This window comes from Tursiops truncatus, chromosome 1 (assembly GCF_011762595.2).
Source record: "Tursiops truncatus isolate mTurTru1 chromosome 1, mTurTru1.mat.Y, whole genome shotgun sequence".
Classification (NCBI taxonomy): domain Eukaryota; kingdom Metazoa; phylum Chordata; class Mammalia; order Artiodactyla; family Delphinidae; genus Tursiops; species Tursiops truncatus.
The window spans coordinates 151,446,584-151,468,336 of record NC_047034.1 but is presented as its reverse complement, the minus strand read 5'-3'; the positions used below and the strand labels follow the sequence as shown (position 1 = coordinate 151,468,336).

At 41.0% G+C, this 21,753-nt stretch overlaps 2 protein-coding genes across 2 annotated transcripts in view; both read left to right on the top strand.

Moving 5' to 3' along the window:
* The window catches only part of RLF (RLF zinc finger), an 83,017-nt gene extending 78,135 nt beyond the window's left edge, over nucleotides 1-4,882 (top strand). Inside the window, exon 8 of the mRNA XM_019938048.3 lies at nucleotides 2-4,882. Within this exon, the coding sequence (XP_019793607.1) occupies nucleotides 2-4,651 (4,650 nt within the window). The 3' untranslated portion in view covers nucleotides 4,652-4,882. The remainder of the gene's footprint in view (nucleotide 1) is intronic.
* A 108-nt stretch (nucleotides 4,883-4,990) lies between these two features.
* TMCO2 (transmembrane and coiled-coil domains 2) lies at nucleotides 4,991-21,021 on the top strand. Its single transcript, XM_004316604.4, has 2 exons — nucleotides 4,991-11,905; nucleotides 13,936-21,021. The coding sequence occupies exons 1-2, from the start codon at nucleotides 11,684-11,686 to the stop codon at nucleotides 14,248-14,250; spliced, it is 537 nt and encodes a 178-aa protein (XP_004316652.3). The 5' UTR covers nucleotides 4,991-11,683; the 3' UTR covers nucleotides 14,251-21,021.
* Nucleotides 21,022-21,753: the final 732 nt, after the last annotated feature.

Below are 21,753 nucleotides of genomic sequence, written 5' to 3'. Positions count from 1 at the left end.
GGCACAAGATGCTGGTCTTGGGGTGTCGATTTTACTATGTGTCAGAGCTCTTCAACTCAGATCAAGTGAGGATGAAGAAATGAAGGCATCAGTTTGTAAAACAATTGCTTGTCTTTTACCAGAAGATTTAGAAGTTAGACGAGCCTGTCAGCTTACAGAATTCTTAATTGAACCCAGTTTGGATGGATTTAATATGTTGGAAGAACTGTATTCTCAACCAGATCAAAAATTTGATGAAGAAAATGCACCAGTTCCGAATTCTCTCCGATGTGAGCTTTTACTAGCTTTAAAAGCCCACTGGCCATTTGATCCTGAATTTTGGGACTGGAAAACTTTAAAACGACACTGCCACCAACTTCTGGGACAAGAAGCCTCAGATTCTGATGATGACCTAAGTGGCTATGAACTGTCTATTAATGACACAGATGTTTTAGAGTCATTTCTTAGTGATTATGAGGAAAGTAAAGAAGATAAACAATATAGAAGAAGAGATTTGACAGATCACCAAAAGGAGAAAAGAGACAAAAAACCCATTGGTTCTTCTGAAAGATACCAGAGATGGCTTCAGTATAAATTTTTCTGTTTGTTATGTAAGCGGGAATGTATAGAGGCCAGGATTCTTCATCATTCTAAGATGCATATGGAAGATGGAATTTACACCTGTCCGGTTTGTATTAAAAAATTCAAGAGAAAAGAAATATTTGTTCCTCATGTGATGGAACATGTTAAAATGCCACCAAGCAGAAGGGACCGCTCTAGAAAGAAGTTACTGTTGAAAGGCTCTCAGAAGGGAGTTTGTCCCAAGAGCCCTTCTGCAACCCTAGAGCAAGGTCAGTCATTGAATGAACAAGCCAAAGGAGAGTCACATGAGTATGTCACATTCAGCAAATTAGAAGATTGCCACCTGCAAGACAGAGATTTGTACCCATGTCCTGGCACAGACTGTTCCCGTGTGTTTAAGCAGTTTAAATACTTAAGTGTGCATCTTAAAGCTGAACACCAAAATAATGATGAAAATGCCAAGCACTACTTAGATATGAAAAATAGAAGAGAGAAGTGTACTTACTGTCGACGACATTTCATGTCTGCTTTTCACCTGCGAGAGCATGAACAAGTGCATTGTGGTCCTCAGCCTTATATGTGTGTATCTATAGATTGCTATGCTAGGTTTGGATCAGTGAATGAACTGCTTAACCATAAACAAAAACATGATGATCTGCGTTATAAATGTGAATTAAATGGCTGTAATATTGTTTTCAGTGACTTGGGACAGCTTTACCACCATGAAGCACAACACTTTAGGGATGCGTCTTACACATGCAACTTCGTTGGCTGTAAAAAGTTCTATTATTCCAAAATTGAATACCAGAATCACCTCTCAATGCATAATGTTGAAAGTTCAAATGGAGATGTGAAGAAATCAGTGAAACTTGAGCCTGCAGCAGGTGACAAGCAAGATTGTATTGATCAGCCCCATCTACTTGACCAAACTGATAAATCACATTTACCAGAGGATATTCTTTTCTGTGCAGGATCAGCTAGTTCTCAAATAGAAACTGCAGAAAATCTGAAAGAAAACAGTGACAGTAATTCTAGTGATCAGTTAAGTCATAGCTCTTCAGCTTCCATGAACGAAGAGTTAATTGACACACTGGATCACTCTGAAACCATGCAGGATATATTATTGTCTCACGAGAAAGTCTTTGTGCCCTCCGGTTTAAAAGAAAAATGTTCCAATGTGGCAGTTTGTTTTGATGGGACTAAGTTTACCTGTGGTTTTGATGGCTGTGGTTCCACGTACAAAAACGCAAGAGGCATGCAGAAGCATCTAAGGAAGGTTCATCCATACCATTTCAAACCCAAAAAGGTAAAGACAAAAGATCTCTTTCCCTGTTTGGGTAATGAACATAATCCAGCAACTGAAAAGTTTGATACAGAACCTAAACCTAGCTCAGATACAAACAGTGACTCCCCAGATGAAGGTCTAGATCACAATATTCATACTAAATGTAAACGAGAACATCAGGGTTATTCCTCAGAAGCCACCATTTGTGCTTCTAAAAGGCCGTGTACAGAGGATACCATGTTGGAACTTCTGTTACGCTTGAAGCATTTAAGCTTGAAAAACTCAATAACACATGGATCTTTCTCAGGGTCATTGCAGGGGTACCCATCCAGTGGTGCTAAGTCTCTTCAAGCGGTGTCACCTACAATCTCAGACCTTAATTTTCAGAATCAAGATGAAAATATGCCAAGTCAGTACCTGGCACAGCTGGCAGCCAAGCCTTTTTTCTGTGAGCTTCAAGGATGCAAATATGAATTTGTGACCAGAGAGGCTTTGTTAATGCATTATCTTAAGAAACATAATTACTCAAAAGAAAAAGTCCTTCAGCTAACCATGTTTCAACATCGGTATTCCCCGTTCCAGTGTCATATCTGCCAAAGGTCATTTACAAGAAAAACACACCTTAGGATTCATTATAAAAATAAACATCAAATTGGCAGTGACAGAGTAACTCAAAAACTATTAGATAATGAAAAATGTGATCATGAAGGTCCATGCTCAGTAGACAGGTTGAAAGGTGATTGTTCCGTGGAACTTGGAGGTGATCCCAGCAGTAACTCTGAGAAGCCACACTGTCATTCTAAAAAGGATGAATGCAGTTCAGAAACAGATTTGGAGTCATCGTGCGAAGAAACAGAAAGTAAAACATCTGATATATCATCACCAATAGGTAGCCATAGAGAAGAAGGAGAAGGAAGAGAGGGGAGAGGTAGCAGGAGAACTGTTGCTAAAGGAAATCTCTGCTATATTTTGAATAAATACCACAAACCATTCCATTGTATCCATAAAACTTGCAACTCCTCATTCACCAATCTAAAAGGCTTGATTCGCCATTACAGGACTGTACATCAATACAACAAAGAACAGTTATGTTTAGAGAAAGATAAAGCGAGAACCAAAAGGGAACTTGTCAAATGCAAAAAGATATTTGCTTGCAAATATAAGGAATGTAACAAGCGTTTCCTGTGTTCTAAAGCTCTTGCTAAGCACTGTAGTGACTCTCATAACCTAGACCACATTGAAGAGCCGAAAGTGCTTTCTGAAGCAGAGTCAGCGGCCAGGTTTTCCTGTAACCAGCCTCAGTGCCCGGCTGTTTTTTATACATTCAGCAAGTTGAAGCACCACTTGATGGAACAGCATAATATTGAAGGAGAAATACATTCAGATTATGAAATTCATTGTGATCTTAACGGCTGTGGCCAGATTTTCACCCATCGCAGTAATTATTCTCAACATGTATATTATCGACATAAGGACTATTATGATGATCTGTTTAGAAGCCAGAAAGTGGCAAATGAAAGGCTACTAAGGAGTGAAAAGGTGTGTCAAAAAACTCACCCTCAGGGGCATGAACATCAGACTACCAGGAGATCGTTTAATGCTAAGGCTAAAAAGTGTGGCTTAATCAAAGAAAAGAAAGCTCCGATTAGTTTTAAAACAAGAGCTGAAGCCCTCCATATGTGTGTGGAGCATTCTGAGCACACGCAGTACCCTTGCATGGTTCAAGGATGCTTATCTGTGGTGAAGTTGGAGAGCAGCATAGTGAGGCATTACAAACGTACCCATCAGATGAGTAGTGCCTATTTAGAGCAACAGATGGAAAATCTTGTCGTTTGTGTTAAGTACGGTACCAAAATTAAGGAGGAGCCCCCTTCTGAAGCAGAGCCCTGTATAAAGAAAGAAGAAGATAGAAGCTGTGAATCAGAGCTCACAAAGCACAGCCATTCCCCAGGTGACAGTAGCATACCTGTCCAGACCGCCGATTCCCTTTATCCAGGTGAAAGGGATGGAGGTCAGAAAGGATGTACAGAAAGCAACCCAGTTTTTGATGCAGATACTCTGCTCTACAAAGGAACTTTGAAATGTAACCATAGTTCAGAAACCACTTCTTTGGAACAGTGTAATACAGTTCAGCCTCCTCCTTGTAAAATAGAAAATTCCATACCTAATCCTGATGGGACTGAAAGTGGGACTTATTTCACAAGTTTCCAGCTGCCTTTACCAAGGATCAAAGACTCAGAAACCGGGCAGCAAAGTTCAGGGCAAGAAAACACTGTAAAAAATTCAACCCATGTCCCAAAAGAGAATTTTAGGAAGCATCCACATCCCAGGTCATTTGATTTGAAGACTTACAAACCCATGGGATTTGAATCTTCATTTCTGAAATTTATTCAGGAAAGTGAAGAGAAAGAAGATGATTTTGATGATTGGGAGCCTTCAGAGCACTTACCATTAAGTAATTCTTCACAACCCAGTAATGACTTAACAGGGAGTGTTATGGCAAATAATATGGTGAATGACAATGACCCTGAAGTTGACATACCTCATTCTTCCAGTGACTCTGCAATTCATGAGAACCTGACTGCAATCCCACCTTTAATAGTAGCTGAGACGACAACAGTTCCTCCCTTGGAAAACCTGAGGGTCGTATTGGACAAAGCATTAACAGACTGTGGAGAACTTGCCTTAAAACAGCTTCATTATCTTCGGCCAGTGGTTGTCCTTGAAAGATCTAAGTTTTCCACACCAATTTTAGAGTTGTTTCCAACAAAAAAGACAGATGAGCTTTGTGTAGGAAGTTCCTAAATAGCAATTTTGTTTTAGAAACAGACTGGCTCCAACACTGCAACATGGGGACAATTGCCAACTCGAACAAAGGCTGAGAACCAGCCACACCATTGTTTAGGGTAGAATAGGCTGTGTATTTACATGAATGTATAATATCTATGTCAGCAGTATTGGCTGAGTCCATTAGCTCTCCAGTTGGTTTATTGATTGGTTTTTTTTTGTTTGTTTATTAAAAAAAATGGAACTGTATTCTTGTTTGGTGCTAATTAATACATCAAAATATATTGGGGCTTCCTTTTTCAAATTAAGTGTGCATGATTGTATATGGAACAAATACTAAGATCCCAGGGTGGGAGGGCTAGGGAAAGGGATATGTTCTTACTTGACTTGAATGTGCACCTGAGGGTGCTCTGTGTAATATATTGTACACTACAGCATCTTATATTTTTTGAGTTGAGTTTCAATAAATTACAATTTTTCACCCATTTTTTGTTTAGTGATAATGAGTTTTCATGCCACACATAAATTGGAATTGCACTTATATTTTCTGGAATGTGCACTTATATTTTACCCCAGTAGTTTTTTGTTTCTTATTAACCAAACCATTCAGATGAAGCTTCCTTTTGAATGACTATTGTCTTAAAATTTTTGTGGAAAGAAAATTCCGAGATAGGATAATTAACTCTGGGAGTCAAGATAGCTCCCAGAAGAGGATGTCCAGGAGTTGTCCAGGTAGAAAGGAGAGCGTATGCCAAACATAATGTGAAGGGCACAGCAAATTCAGAGATGTAAAGTCATGTTTCCAGGCAACTACAAATAATTTGATAGGCTGTCAGTAAAAGGGGAGCACTGGAGCGGATGAGATTATTGTAGAGATAGGCAGGAACCAAACCATGAACACTAAGGACTTTGGACTTGAGTCCATAGGCAGCTGAGAGCCTTTGAAGAATTTTAAACAAAACATTCATGTTAATAATCTGTAGATCACTTGAAATGAGTGTGATTTGAGGGGCTGAGAATGGAAACAGTAGATATTAAGATTGTTGAAGTAATTGAGGCAAACTTGGTGAGAGTCTGTACTGACAACTGCAGCAGAGGGATGAGTAGACGAAATTGAAAAATTCAAGAGGATTATTGGATGTTGGAGGGTGAAGAAAACGTTTTGAGGAAAACTTAAGGTTCAGTAGTGATACAACCAATTGAGGTGGGACTACGAAAGGAAGAAATGGATTTGGGGGAAGAGGATGGAAGGTATTCTTATAAATACAGCAGCTTTATTCTCTGTTCCTTTTAAAGTTTGCAGCCACTTTCATTAGCTAGCAATGGAACGACTCATACTCCTAATATCCGTTTCTTATGCCTCTGGTTAAGATTTTAAGATCTTTTCTCTAACCCTTAAAGCTTGTTTTATCAGCTCTTCAGGGATTTCATTCTGCCACCTCCTCACCCTAAGAGTCTAAAGCACCCCCCAAGCCCAAGTCATTTCTTGGCTCAGGTCGTAGTAGGTAACAGGATTCTCAAACAAGATTCTGTTGAAAGAAAAAGTGACAGAATAGAATATCTTAGAGGTTGAGGTCACTCCTGACTCCTTTGGGATCTTTGGCTAATTTCTTCTGTGGGCTTCAGTTTCCTCACTTACGAAGTGAGGCGGTGTAGGTGATGATTTTGAAAGGTCCTTATCTGTGATCTGAGCATGAGAAATAACCAGTGGCCTCATTTAAAAAATTCCTAATACTAGAGATTTTTAGATCAGACCAAGAGAAAGCTGCTAATTTGTTTAAGACTCAACTATGTCCAGCCAAAAAAAAAAAATTGTAAAAATTTAAAAATAAAGGGGAGGGCTTCCCTGGTGGCACAATGGTTAAGAATCTGCCTGCCAGTTCAGGGGACATGGGTTCGAGCCCTGGTCCAGGAAGATCCCACATGCCGCGGAGCAACTAAGCCAGTGAGCCACAACTACAGAGCCTGCGCCCTAGAGCCTGCGAGCCACAACTACTGAGCCCATGCAGCACAACTACTGAAGCCTGCATACCTGGAGCCCATGCTCCACAACGAGAAGCCCGTGCACTGCAACGAAGAGTAGCCTCGGCTCGCTGCAACTACAGAAAGCCTGCACGCAGCAATGAAGACTCAACGCAGCCAAAAATAAAATAAATTTTTAAAATAAATAAATAAAAATAAAGGGGAATTCCCTGGTCGTCCAGTGGGTAGGGCTCTGCACTCCCACTGCAGGGGGCAGTTTCGATCCCTGGTCAGGGAACTAAGATCCCACATGCCGCCCAGTTCGGCCAAAATAAAATACACTCAACTATATCCATTCAACCACCTCTAACTCCTACCTCCTGGAAGGACCAAGTGAGTCCATTTGCAGTGGAACCAAACCCTAATTTTCAGAACCCAGTTGAAGGTTTGCTTTAAGGTGACGCTAAGATCATTTTCTGTTCCAGTTGTAGTGGCTTGCTTCATCTGATCTTTATTGAAGACAATGTTCTGTTAAAAACCAGCATGTGTGATTATATGATAATACAGAAGATCAGAGGGCTATTTTTGAAGTTTTTAGTACTGTCATTTTTACTTGATGTCTCTTTGGGGTTTGTCCCCAACCCCTGACACAGACCTGGAAGCACTGAGTTTGTGCCCCCTAAAATGATATGTGGAAGTCGAGAATGCCAGACACTTTGATTCTTGAATTTTACCCAGAATTCTCTTGCTTCCATGTTTCCCCATGTTCATGAGCATATGTGTGAAAGAGACCAAGTCATTAGTGATTAGCCTTCCTAGGGATTTCATCCCTAACCTATCCTCTTGGTCCCAGGTTACCTACTTTTTTTTTTTTTTTTAAAGAAGATGTTGGGGGTAGGAGTTTATTAATTAATTAATTTATTTTTGCTGTGTTGGGTCTTCGTTTCTGTGCAAGGGCTTTCTCTAGTTGTAGCAAGCGGGGGCCACTCTTCATCGCGGTGCGTGGGCCTCTCATCTCACTATCGCAGCCTCTCTTGTTGCGGAGCACAGGCTCCAGACGCGCAGGCTCAGTAGTTGTGACTCACAGGCCTAGTTGCTCCACGGCATGTGGGATCCTCCCAGACCAGGGCTCAAACCCGTGTCCCCTGCATTAGCAGGCAGATTCTCAACCACTGCGCCACCAGGGAAGCCTGTCCCAGCTTACCTACTTTTGACCTGCACTGTGAAGGACAGTCACTGGAGAACAGAGTTAGTCATTAGCCAAATATTTAAAGATAATTCCAGATGTTTTGGGAGATAAAAATAACAAAGCAGATTTGTTACAGGATCTGCCATCATGGAGCTTTAATGTGAGAGCCGGGGTAGCTTAAACATTTTAATCAAAGTGTGGTCACAGATCAGCAGCATGGGCATCACCTAGGAGCTTGTTCAAAATGTAGAATGTCAAGTCCAGACCTCCTGGTCCAAAATCTGCATTTCAGTAAGATCTCCAGATGATTTATAGGCACAGAAAAGTTCTAGAAGCAGTGGCCCAGAATACGAAGTGGGAAGTGCTGTGAGAATGCAGGATAATTACACTTTTTTTTTTAGCACTTTACATAAAATTACCTTGTTGAATTTTCATAACTCCATGAAGTCAGTACTGTTAGTATTCTTATTTGACAGATAAAAACTTAAGAGAGGGATGAAGTGTCTTGCCTAGCTGATAAAGCTAGGAAGAGGTGGAGCCCAGTTTCCAATCTCATCTGACTGGAAAATTGTCAGGGAGGGGAACTTAATGTGAAAGAAGAAAGATGGAAAGTGGCAGGTGGTATTTAAAGTACCACAAATACCACAGTTCTGTAATTAAGCTGTATTTTTTGTGAAAGTGAGTAGTGGGAAATAAAGTTTGAAGCATAGGTAAAAGCCAGGTCATGCAGATCCAACTCCAGTCATATGTCCAGTGTTGACAGTTACTCATTTGAGAAAGAGGTGGAAAGGAGAAACTATTGTTTCTGTGAATATCGTGTGACGTATGGAAAAGTCAGTTTTTCTTTCGGAAAGAAACTTCTGAAAATCAGAAAAGTTGCTTGGTGTCCCCTCTTCACCCCCGTGGTAGACTGTGAGGCCTCGCGGCTTTATACTCCTGATTCGGGACACAACCTCCTATTATGTACAGCTGAGTCTGCAAAGAGTGGCCCACTGTGCTAGCAGCCCTGCTTTGTCTACACTTGCAGAAATATAGTCTGTGATGGCCTGCATTTGGAGGCCTGAACCTCTCTGAGGAAGTAACTGGGATAGTCAGGAGATTTAAAACCCTGTCAACCTGTATTTGGCAGGTTTAGCCTGGAAAAGAGAAGACAAGAGGCAATAGGAAAGCTATAGCCAGATATTTACTAAGCACACACCTTCTGCCAGCTTCTGGGGAGAACATTGAACATGACAGGGTAAGTTTCCTGCATCCTGGAGATTAGAGTCTAGTCAGGAAGACAGACATTAAACAAAACACTACAAAAAATTAGTTAAGTAAAAGTGCTACAAAAGATGCCCTGACTGAGGGAACCAAAAAAGAGGACAGGAAAATCTTCCTTAAAGGAAGCAATGTTTAAACCTAAAGAAATAATAGGAGTTAGGATAATCCAATTATGTGCCAAGGCTTTGTGGTACAACAGCTTGGTGTGTTAGTGACATTGACAAATCTTGTAGAGCTATAGAGTTAAGAGAATAAAAGGGAAAGGGGTAGGAGAGAAGATTGGATAGGTCAGCAGGAACCAGGTATTTTAGTGCCTGTCACTATGGTCTGGATTTTGGATTTTGTTTGAAGGACAATGAAGAACCTAGTGAAGCTTTGAAAGTAGGCACTGCATAAATCATAAGTTGCAGTGTAAGTCAAGAAGTCCTAATAGGGCACAATGTGGAAGTGACTGAGGGATGGATGGATGGATGACACTAAAGGTGGGCTGAGATGCCTCGCATGGTGATAAATTCATCACTGGAGGTGTTCTGGTGTCCGAGAGGCGAGTCAAACAATAAATGGGTTTTCAGACTAGATTCTCTTTGAGGAACTTTATACTATTGAGATCCACAATACCTTGCATTTGGTCATAAACATCACTATAAATAATAGTTGCCCTCTTTTACACAAATTATCGAGTTCTCATTACAGTAGCCCTACAAGGTAGGAATTACTCTCACTTTACCAATGAAGATATTGAGCCTCAAGTTAAGTAACCTGCCCAAGGTAACAAAGTTAGTGAATAGTACAGCCTAAATTTGAACCCAGATCCATTATACTCCCAAAGGCCTATCCTCTTAACAGCTACTCTATAAAGCTTCTATAGAAATGAGTATACAAATATGGTAATGGACACTTGATGATTGAACAGTTTAGGCTATAAGGATATTTGGAATTCTTCTAGGAGACTTTGTATTTACTTAAAAATATTTGAATGCCTGCTAAGTACCAAGCACTAGGGATACAGTAGTCAATAAAATGGACAACCTTGGTCCCTGTCTTCCTTGAGTTTACAATAGTCAGGGAAGATATATTAAACCCAAAATTGCACAAATAACCTTAATCGTGTTAAGTGCTTTGAAAGTAAAGTCTAAGGTGCCATGTAACAGGGGGATCTCATCTAGTATAGGAAGTCTTGGGTAATGATTCGGTTGTCACAACCATATTTTTCTCCAAAAAGTTTTTGGTTATCATTCTTTAATGGTTTCTGACATATGTTTAACTTGTTATAGTAAAATCCCAAGTCTTATCTGAGTAATTTGTATTCCTTTCTAGAAAAGATTCTGGTTGTGGTCAGTCACTAGCAGACTATGGGTTTAACATCATTAGCAGTCGCTCCTAAATCAGTAGGTCATTTTGCCCTGACATGGTACTATATATCCAACAACATTCTAGACTCCGCTTCCTGGATGTGTCCCTGACACCTCAAGCAACTTGCCATACCTCTGATTCCTGCAAGAACAAAACAGTTATTCTTTCTCCACCAGGCTTCCCTATTCATCTTCTTTCTTTCAGTCAACCAGATGAACAAATCAGAATAGCATCAGACAATATTTTTCTAAAAGTTGTCATAACTGACCCTTTCTCTCCTTACTTACCATGCCCCTCCCCTCCTCTTGGTGCAAACCCTCTTTTGGATTCTTGCTGTCTTGGTAAATGATCTCACAATTTATATTATACGCTTGTGTGTGAACTACCTTTTTTTCATGTAAGATTTTTGGGAACAGACCTTATATTTTATACTTCCCTACCTCCTTGTTGAGTAGATAGGTACTAGTCAGTAAATAATGGACTTGATAACATGGCATATAGGTTATGGTACAGCATGCTACTGTTTACAAAGTGCTTAGGAAATGATACCATTTGTTCCTAATGTAAATCTTATGAAGGAGATGTAAACAGATGAGCAAAATGAGGCTCAAATATGTCAAAAGCTTTTCCAAAGATCACGATTTCTAAGCAGTAGTGACATATGAAAAAGGAAATGCTACAAAATGATCCAGTAAGAACCTCCCTCCACATTTACCAAGTAAACTACTCGCTCTTTAGGAAAGCCCTTTTTAAATCCTGTCTCCTCTCCTCTCCACTTAACCTCAGTTTTCTCAGTTGAAATGTGAAAATAATTGCTCTCCGTCCCACGGATTATTGGAAATGTTCTATACACTGTTTAAGAGGGTAGCCACTAGCCACATGTGGCTACTTAAATTTACATTTAATAAAATGTAAAATTCAGTTCCTCAGCCACACTGTCCACTTTTCAAGTGACTAGTGGCTTCCATGTTGGACAGAGCAAATATAGAACATTTCCATCATTGCAGAAAGTTCTGTTGGACAGTGCTGTGTTAGAGCTAGGACTTGCCGAAGATTAGAGAGAGTGCTATGACTGAACTGAAAATTCAGACCACTGTCTGCTTGGTTTTGAGTGAGAAGGTTCAGTGGGTGAGTGGGAAACAAGCTGAGCTTCAGAACAGTGATATCACAAAGCACAGCTCACAATGGCTTCAGAACTGGACTCCCAGACAACTCTTCCTAACTCGTATCTAGGTTCCTAAAGCCTGTGCACATGCAGTTCCTGGAGCTGCTGTTATGTTAAAATGTCACCTTTGTCTTCTATCTGGGACATCATCTCTCTGAGCTCGATATGGAATTATCTACAAGCAACTTTTCTGGGAGAGACTAGTGTGTCTCAGCAAACAAGTTTGGGGCTACTAGATAATCTTGCTCCGGCTGTAGAAGTTATCCTGGAGATTTCCTTTTTGATTTTGTTGGGAATAGGAGTATATGCCTTATGGAAACGAAGTGTTCAGTCAATTCAGGTTATACTCTTTCGTTACAGAGAAATTTAAATAGTTTTACATTGAAATTTGGTCAGTTCCCTCCCATATTGCTGCCACCCAGTTTTAAGACCATGCATATAAACCAGAGTGAACCTTTGTCTCTGAAGTTGGTTGAAACTACGTTATCCTTAAAAACTTCCATCAGTTATGTTTTTGGCATAAAAATGGTCTTTCTCACAATGATCTTTGGCTTGTCTTATGATAAAACACATTAAAGAAGTTCATAATCTGAGAAGGCAGCCTGACCTCCAAATTTATTTGATCATATATTTGTATTCATCTTTGAGTGTCTAACTGTGTGCCAGACACCATATGGAGTACCTCTTATAGAATAGCACTGCAAGTATAACTGGGATCTTGGGTTTCGCCTTTCTGTTCTTACTGTGCCTTTGCTCTGTAACTGATGAGGAAGCGTGTATATTTATTTAGTCATCACAATGAATATACAGGGGCTCTTTTGGGGAGTAGGAGTACAATTGGCTGGGATTATGAAAAACATTTAGGATTTTACAAGCATACCTCTGTTTAATTACCAATTATAGCTATATTGACAATATAGTTAAAATGCTTTGAGAATCCCAACAGTTCCATGAAATAGAGGTTATTTTCATATGACGAACTAGGAAACTGAGGTGCACTGAGGTTCAGCCTAAATTTAAGGAGACGGGACTTAAAGAGGGCTTTGTTAAAGGGTGACTGGTTTACTTGGTAAATGCTGAGATAAGTTATTACTGGATTATTTTGTAGCGCTCACTTATTTTCATGTCACTACTGTTGAGAAATCAGTCACATGCATTCTCTTAATCTCTCAAAACCTTGCATGGTAGGCAGGGCAGGGATTATTATCTCCATTTTGTAGGTGAGCGAACTTGGTTATCACTGACCCAAGGTGACATAGATTGTAAAAGCTGAGATTTGAACCCAATTTTTAGGATTCTAAATTAAATTCTTCTCCAAAAATCTCATTTAATATAGTCCAACTGACCTAAATCCCCAACAGGGATTTGTGTGTCTACATATTCATGTACATGTATTTCAATTAGAATATAGAAGAATAGAAGGCAAAACACCAAACTCTTATCTGTACTTCTGGGTTCTGCTCTTGTTTGGTTATTGTTTAATTCAATCAGAAAGATGAATTCGCAGCCCTCCAGACACCTCAGCCAAAAAGAGGTAGTATAACAGAGTGGTTAATAAGCTCTGGAGTCAGACTGCGGGGGCTTCTTCATTCTATCACTTGCTGTGTGATGTGAGAGCAGTCACTTAGCCTGTAAACCCCAGTTTCCTTATCTGTGAAATCGGTTTGCTAACAGTGCCTCCCTCAGGGTTTTGGTGAGGATTAAAGAAGATCTTGTATGTATAAAGCTTAGCACACAGTAGTACTCAGTAAGCAGTGCTAGTTATTATAAGGAAAAAAGTTGATTTTTTCTCTTTTCCTACCAGGACTCTGTCCTAGCACATTAAAAAAAATTTTTTTCTATGACCAGGAAATCCAGTCTTTCAGACCACTGAAACACTGGTCTGAACTGAAAATTCAGGAATATATGGAAATCAGAATTATATGGAATATATGGAAATCAGAATTCCTGGATTCCAGTCCTGGCTCTACCATTTCCAAATATATGACCTTGGACAATGACAGAGTCCGAACTGGAAGGCATCTAAATGGTTATCCAGCTCTGTTTTTTTCTACATAAATAGGTCCTGCATAGGGAAGGAAACTCCTAGCACAGAGCCTTGCATGAGGCAGACTTTCAGCAAACAGTATCTACTATTATTTTTTTAATTATATTAATTATAATAATCCCTGACCTGCCTACCACTCCATTTTGTGATAAAGATCAAAAGACAAAATAGGTGTGAAGATGTTTTGTTAGACAGAAGCCTTGGCATAGGAATGAGGGATTATAATTACTTTTAGAGTCATCTTTTGTTTTTGCATCTACAGTAAACTGTGGCATTTCACATTTATAAACAAGTAACGTTCAACTTCTGTTGTTTTATTTTAGAAAATATTGTTGTTTGCAATCACACTCTACACACTTTACAAGAAAGGCTCAGATTTTTTTCAGGCTTTGCTGGTCAACCCAGAAGGGAATGGTCTCCCATTTCAAGACAATAATATCTTCCTATCTTTGGGTCTGCAAGAGAAAATTCTGGAAAAACTTCAGACAGTGGAAAACAAAATGAAGGACCTGGAAAGGATGATCATTTCCCAAAAACCTGCCACAAAGAGGGATTGCTCCTCTGAGCGCAGCTGCAGCTGCTCTGACTGCCAGAGTCCCTTGCTTACATCAGGGTTTACATCCGCATCTGAAATGTGATGGACTCCAATCTTTTCTAGAAAAGCACTGTTTCCCTCATGTGTGCAGTGGTGTATCAATAAAGACGGATAACTATATTGAAATTACCCAGCCAGGACTGGCTCTCTATTCAGCAGGGCCCAGCTTCCACTTGTGTGTGTGGTGGGGTTACGTGGGGGATTGTGGTGGTTAAAAATGTCTGAGATTGTGGTGCCCGCTTGGCAGGCTGGAGACCCTAAGCAGCCATATAGAAAAGGAATCATGGGAGTGGGAACAGAAGGGAGAGTGGTCAGGGAGGTGGCCTTGAGCTCCATGCTGAAGAGGTTGGATTCGATATAATAAAAACAGCAAGAAAGTGCTGTTAAGGGTGATGCTGTGGACTGTCCTATAGAGAGGGAGGCTGGCTCTTGTGCTGGTTTTTGGCCTAAAGATAAATATGTGGCCTGGAGTCTCCCTGCATTAATTATTCAGAGGTGGGCAAGGGTGGGGCTGGACATAAAGGAGATTGTTTGATTTTATCCAACTTTTACTAATTCTTATTCTGTGCTAAGAAAGCATTGTGATCATCCTTGGGAATCTGTTCTGAGTGCTTCTGGAGCACTCAGTTTGGTTGGTTGGACAGGTCATTTCAGAACAAGGAATTATAAAAATAATACAGGGAATTCCTTGGCGGTCCAGTGGTTAGGACCCCGCGCTTTCACTGCCGAGGTCGTGGGTTCAATCCCTGGTCAGGGAATTAAGATCCCGCAAGCCGTGCGGCCAAAAAAAAAAAAAAAGATAATACAGAACAAGGGTCATATCTTAGCTTAGGTGAATTCTCCTCATGTGAATCCTAGCTTAGCAGGGAGGGAAGAAGGGAAGGAGGCACCTACCTGCCATTCCACTCAATGAGTGTGTCCCCTGCTGAGAAAGATGGTGTACTGGGGAGATGGTGGTAGATGGTTGTCTCAGTGGGTCTCAGATTCCACAAGCCTTATAGTGTGCGCATTTTGCCACAGTAAATGTGATTACAGTCATTGAAACACTTTGTAACCATCTGACACCTAAATGAAATACTTTATAAACAGTGGTTTATTGCCATGCTGGAGGAAAACTGGCTGCCTTGTTCCACAGGACACAACACAGCAGTCTCCCAAGTGATGCCAAGCAGGGCCCTGTGGGGTTCCCGGGCATGGAGGGGTTTTTGTCCCCCATTTCTTGTAGGCAGGACTCCAGCCTCCATGACCTTCCCTGAGTGCCAAAGGGCAGATCTGAACAGTTGCTCATCTAGGGAGGAGCAGCCAGGAAACCACCTGAGGCAGGATTAAAGGGACCAGAGAAGCTCATCAAGATTAGGAGACCACCAGAGACCCTGCACACACCCTAATCCTGTCAGCAGCCCCACCCTTTTGCAATTTTGCTGAAGAAAGAAGAATGTAAGACTGTCGCTGCCTAGATCCTTATCACATACCTCTGACCACTACCCCGGACGAGGGGGGCACAGTTCTTGAGGCACTAGCCTGCGGTGTTCCCTCTCTGCCTGGCAAAGAAATAAAGCCACTCTTTCTTTCTCCTCCATAACTCTGTCTCTGTATTTCTGTTTGGCATCGGTGTACAGAGAACCAAGGTTTTGGCATGACAAGTGACATCTTCCTAAGGGATTTCTGCAGGTAATTCTGGTCATAATTTTTGTCCAGTGCATGGGAGTTAGAATGCAACTCCTGAATAAAGATGAGACTTCACTGTGTAGTGCAAAAACAGGCTGGTGAATACAGGGCGGGGCCAGGAAAGCCTTGGCAGAGGAGGTGACACTGAGTTGTCCCATAAGGGGTTACACAGGCAGACACTGAAATGGAAAGTATTCCTGCTGGTGGGCTTACCACAGAGCCATGTGAGAAAGAGGATGGCTTACTTGGAGGGCAAGGAGAGTTTCAGGGTGACTGAGAACTGCCTATTTCCAGAGCGACAAATGAAGGACTTTGGCTTCAGGGAAGGACACACTAACCTCATCCTCAGATCAGCTTTAATTTCTGATGGGAACAGAACAGACGGGAGTTATCAACAATGTGCATTATCTGACGGTGTAGGTGGGAAGGTTTTGAACTGTGCTGCTGAAGGAGTGCCATGCAATCTTTTAAAGTCAGTGTCTCAATTTTTTGTGCTAAATTTCAGTGTCTTCGTGCATAGTTCCAGTCTTCTTGTCTTGGTTACCACTCTGGGGTATATCAAAGGAAAGTGTCAGAAGAAGGTCTAGAAGAGTAGAGTGATGTCAGGTAATGAAGGGCCTTAAAGTTCATGCCATACTGTTGGGAATGGCCCAGTGAAGGTTTTTAAACAGGGGAGTAACATAGATTTGGTAGTCTGTGTGGGAGACAGGGGATAGAATGAGCTAGATGCAAAAGAAACTGATGGGGTTGAAACAGTAGGGAAGGGGGCAGGGCACAACCTTTAAAAGAATGACATAGCCCAAGGACACGACATAAACTGATTAGAAACAGATAGGTCCAAGATGGCGGACGAGTCGACTTCCACTAGACCTTGAGCCTCAGTATACACTCATTGTAATACAGCGTGCTAAATGACACAGCCAGAGGCACCGTGACCGTTCCAAGGCCAACCATAAAGGTCAAAAAGTGCTCCACAACAAGAGAAGCCACCGCAATAAGAAGCCCGCACACCTCAACAAAGTAGGCCCTGCTCACCACAACCAGAGAAAGCCTGCATGCAGCAACGAAGACCCAACGCAGCCAAAAATAAAAATTAATTAATTAATTAATTAATTAAAAAAAGAAACTACAATGAGGTATCGCCTCACACCAGTTAGAATGGGCATCATCAGAAAATCTACAAACAACAAAAGCTGGAGAGGGTGTGGAGAAAAGGGAACCCTCTTGCATTGTTGGTGAGAATGTAAATTGATACAGCCACTATGGAGAACAGTATGGAGGTTCCTTAAAAAACTAAAAATAGAATTACCACATGACCCAGCAATTCCACTACTGGAATTCACAGAGAAAACCATAATTCAAAAACACATGCACCCCAATGTTCATTGCAGCACTATTTACAATAGCCAGGTCATGGAAGCAACCTAAATGCCCATCGACAGACGAATGGATAAAGAAGATGTGGTACGTATATACAATGGAATATTACTCAGCATAAAAAGGAACGAAATTGGGTCATTTGTTGAGACGTGGATGGATCTAGAGACTGTCATACAGAGTGAAGTAAGTCAGAAAGAGAAAAACAAATATTGTATGTTAACGCATAGATGTGGAACCTAGAAAAATTGTACAGATGAACCGGTTTGCAGGGCAGAAATAGAGACACAGATGTAGAGAACAAACGTATGGACACCAAGGGGGGAAACTGGTGTGGGTGGGTGGTGGTGGTGTGATGAATTGGGAGATTGGGATTGACATGTATACACTGATGTGTATAAAATGATGACTAATAAGAACCTGCTGTATAAAAAAATTAAATTAAAAAAAAAAAGTGGGCAGTGGCCCAATTCCTGGAAATCCCCACCCCTTCCCCAAAATAGCTGGAATACTCCTCCCACTCGTTAGCCTACGAAATCACCCACCCTATAACAACTGACAACCCCATACCCTGGGGCCACTCTCACCTTCTGAGATGGCCCACACTGTCTGTGGAGCGTGTTTCTCCCTAAATAAATCCACTTCTTACCTATCACTTTGTCTCTCACTGAATTCTTTCTGTGATGAGACATCAAGAACCTGAGCTTCATTAAGTCCTGAGACCAGGTGTGATCTCAGTTAAAAGACCGTGGGTTCAAGTCCCAATCTGAGTTACACAGTTTTGGGGTCACCTTGTTCCTGGCCCTCAGTTCCCCAGAAAAGATAAATGATTCTCACCACAATCATAAGAGATTGATACCAAGTATTCATTCCTAGTGGGGGGGTCATTCTTTTCTTGCGATCAGATCACTTATGTCCAAGGCATCAATTAAGAGATCTTGGATGCTTGGCAAACAGAGAATCAAGGCAAAATAGGAAAAGGGTTTGAGAGCCATTTTATCATTCAGGTTAGATGGGGTAGATGAACTACCTTACACCAGTGGCCACACTCTAGGGAGGAGCATCCGTATCCTCTTCTTTGGCAAAACCCTGACAATAGCCTGTTTGGAGGCTCCCATGTCAGTCTCCACACGGACCAGCCCATCTATTAACACTATCTTTCTGCAAAGGGGAACAAGTTATTACTTTCCATGATTCCCTTCTCCCTCTACCCCTACCACCCTAGTCCAGGCCACCAGCATGTCTCACCTGCATTTATGAATTGGCCTCCTAACTGGACTCCCTGCTTCCATCTGTGTCCCCTTTCAATTTATTCTCTACAGAGTAGCTGAAAAGATCATTTTATTTCTCTGTTCAAAACCTTTCAATGGCTTATTATTTCCCTCTGAGTAAAGGTCAAGTTCTTAACTAAAAGACTTTGCATTACGGCATGATTTGCATACCCCTCCTTCTTATTTTTTCCACTCTTTCCCCACTCTCTTACTGCTCCTCAAATATGCTAAGCATTGTCACACCTCAGGGCCTTTGCTCTTGCTGTTCGCCGTGCATGGCACACTTCTCCCAGACCCACACGCCTTGGCTTCTTCTCTTACTTTCTTTGGGTCTGTACTCAAATGTCAGCTAACCTTGTAAGCAGATAGGGTAGGGGTCCCCAGAGAAAAAGAACCAGGCATGGCTTTCTTGATATAAGAGAAGCCATTTTAGGCCTATGCCATTTTGTGATCTAAGCCTGGCCACAAGGCTTGCCCTTGAACAGGTCTCAGTAATTAATGAGTTTAAGGGAACAAAAAGTCAAGAAACAATAGTTCAAAATATCGTATATTAACGCATATTTGTGGAATCTAGAAAAATGGTACAGATGGACTGGTTTGCAAGGCAGAAATAGAGACACAGACGTAGAGAACAAACGTATGGACACCAAGGGGGAAAAGAGAGGTGGGATGAATTGGGAGATTGGGATTGACGTATACACACTAATATGTATAAAACAGATAATTAATGAGAACCTGCTGTATAGCACAGGGAACTCCACTTTGCTGTCCAGTAGAAACTAATACAACATTGTAAAACAACTATACACCAGTAAAAAAAAAAAAAAAAGAAAGAAAAGAAAGAAAGAAAGAAAAGAAACAATAGTTCAGTGCTAAAACAGATTCCTGTAACAATCTGGTACATATCTTTGAGCTGTTCTTCAGGAACTTAAGTCCCCCCCAGGTGAAGGATGGTAACTACATGCAAAGATCCCAAACTGGGTGGAACCAAAGGAATGATGATGTTGACCTTTTCTGATCCTCATGACTTCAGTCAACTAGAGCTTGGGCTCTGGCAACCTTTGCCCCAATTCTATGCTGAATTCTCCTCTGCTCAAGCTCCTTCACGAATATGCTTAAACTTCCCCAATTTTGCTGTTCGGGGAGACGCTGCTTTGGGAAAGATCCTTGGTGTTCTCCTTACTTACTGCAAGTAGTAAATCCTTCCTTCTCCCACTCTTTGGCTAGGTTGTGTCTTTTGTTTTTGTTTTTTGGCTGTGCCATGCGGCTTGCAATATCTTAGTTCCCCGACTAGGGACTGAACCCAGGCCCTCGGCAGTGAAAGCATGGAGTCCTAACAACTGGACCGCCAGGGAATTCCCATTGGTTGTGTGTTTTGGCTTGATACCCACCAAGAGGTGACCCAGTCTTTGAGTAACAACCTGAGAGGTCTTCCTTGACCATCTTACAGCACCCCTGCCAACACACTACATCCCTCTTTCCCTGCTTTTTCTTCATAGCACTTATCACCTCCTCTGCTTTTACTGTTACGTATATGCTTTTATCTGTCAACTCCTCATCCACCCTAGCCCACTAAGAATGTTAAGTTTCAGGAAAGGAAGGGGCTTTGGGTCACTGCTATATCCCCAGCACCTAGAACCCTGTCTGGTACTTAGCAGACACACAGTATTTGTTGAATAAATGAGTGAATTCCAGTTTTGACTTTTAGAAACCTCATACCAGCTTCCTGATCCCTTATCTCCTCAGACACATGGTGACAGATCAACTATGGTGCAATTCTCCCAAGTATGGTGAGCTAGTAGCTAATCCTTATTGGACACTTATTCAGAGCCAGACACATGACTAAGAGTTTTATATGATTTTTCTCATTTGATCCTCACAGTGTGAGGGGGTAAATACTATTATTCTCATTTTACTGATGAGGAAGTGATGCACAGAGGGGTTAAGCTGTTAATATGTGGTGCAGCTGTGACTAGAACGTAAACAATGACTCTAAACCTGTGCCCTTAGCCACACAGTTTGGGTGGCAGGGGCTTTGTGAGGATTTGGACTAACTGCAGCAGGCTGGGTGGACCCAGACAGGAGAAGACAAGACTGAAGAGGACATAGCAGTGATAGTCCAAGTGAGCATTCTGAAAAAATGTTTATCCCCTCATATTTTTAAGTTGATATCTAAAAGCTTTCATCATAAATTGAAATAGTTGCAATGGATGTAAATTCTGGCAAATTGTAAATAATGACAATATAAGATAAAACTGTTAAATCTTTCTTCATAGTGTGTCCAACAGAATCTACATAACAATTGAATAACCATCACCCATTTAAAAGTACATGAATGAGCTCTTTAACATTCGATAATTCTACACTGTTCCTTTATAACTTATATTTATGTTCCACTTCCCCATGTTATCCAAATGTAACACTTTTTATGTTTGAAAAACATTTTATAGATCACATCTTTGCAATAAAAATATGTATGTATTAAAGTAAAATTTAATTTTTTTCCTGTAATTGTATGGCTCTACATATTAGAATTCTTCTGAACTGAGTAATTTTACAATTACCTTTAACATGTAGCTGCTCTTTTGACACGATTACAAATTCGATAACACATAAACATAAAAGGTAAAATTCTACTGGAAATGCATCTCTCAGTGAGATAGATGGGGCTTCTCCACCAATTAATTCATGTATCTGAATGACTATTTCTTACTGTTAGATAAGCAGGGTCCACTTTCAATTTTATTTCTTTTTTGTTTTAGTAGATACGGTGCCAAGAAATATTACTCACATTAATGTATGATAATACTTGTAGTTTTGTTAGAATATTAAATCAATTCTTTGGTTTTGTGGACAAAAAAAAAATGCTGCCTGCCATTTCAGTAAACAAAAAATGTTGCCTACGGGACTTCCCTGGCGGTCCAGTGGTTAGGACTCTGGGCTTTCACTACCGCGGCCCCGGGTTCAATCCCTGGTGGGGGAACTAAGACCTGCAAGCTGCACGAGGGGTTCAAAATAAAAACAAAACTCATTACCCACTTTCTAGTATGCCTGAATTCAGAACAGCCCAATATAGGCCAAAACACACTTATAATGCCTAGTCCCGCTCTTAACTTTAGTCTTAAGGTATCCCAGGGATGAATACACCACAGTCCGAGAAGCACCAGTTCAGAGGAATGATTTCTAGAGCCTGGGAAGCCGGCTCCTCTGCTGTTCTTCCCAGCGACCTC

What these genes read in the sequence shown, in the direction of transcription:
- TMCO2 (XM_004316604.4), top strand. Translation starts at nt 11,684, where the DNA reads ATGTCACCTTTGTCTTCTATCTGGGACATCATCTCTCTGAGCTCGATA. An exon ending in GAAGTGTTCAGTCAATTCAG is followed by an intron (nt 11,906 to 13,935) that starts GTTATACTCTTT and finishes GTTTTATTTTAG; the next exon opens with AAAATATTGTTGTTTGCAAT.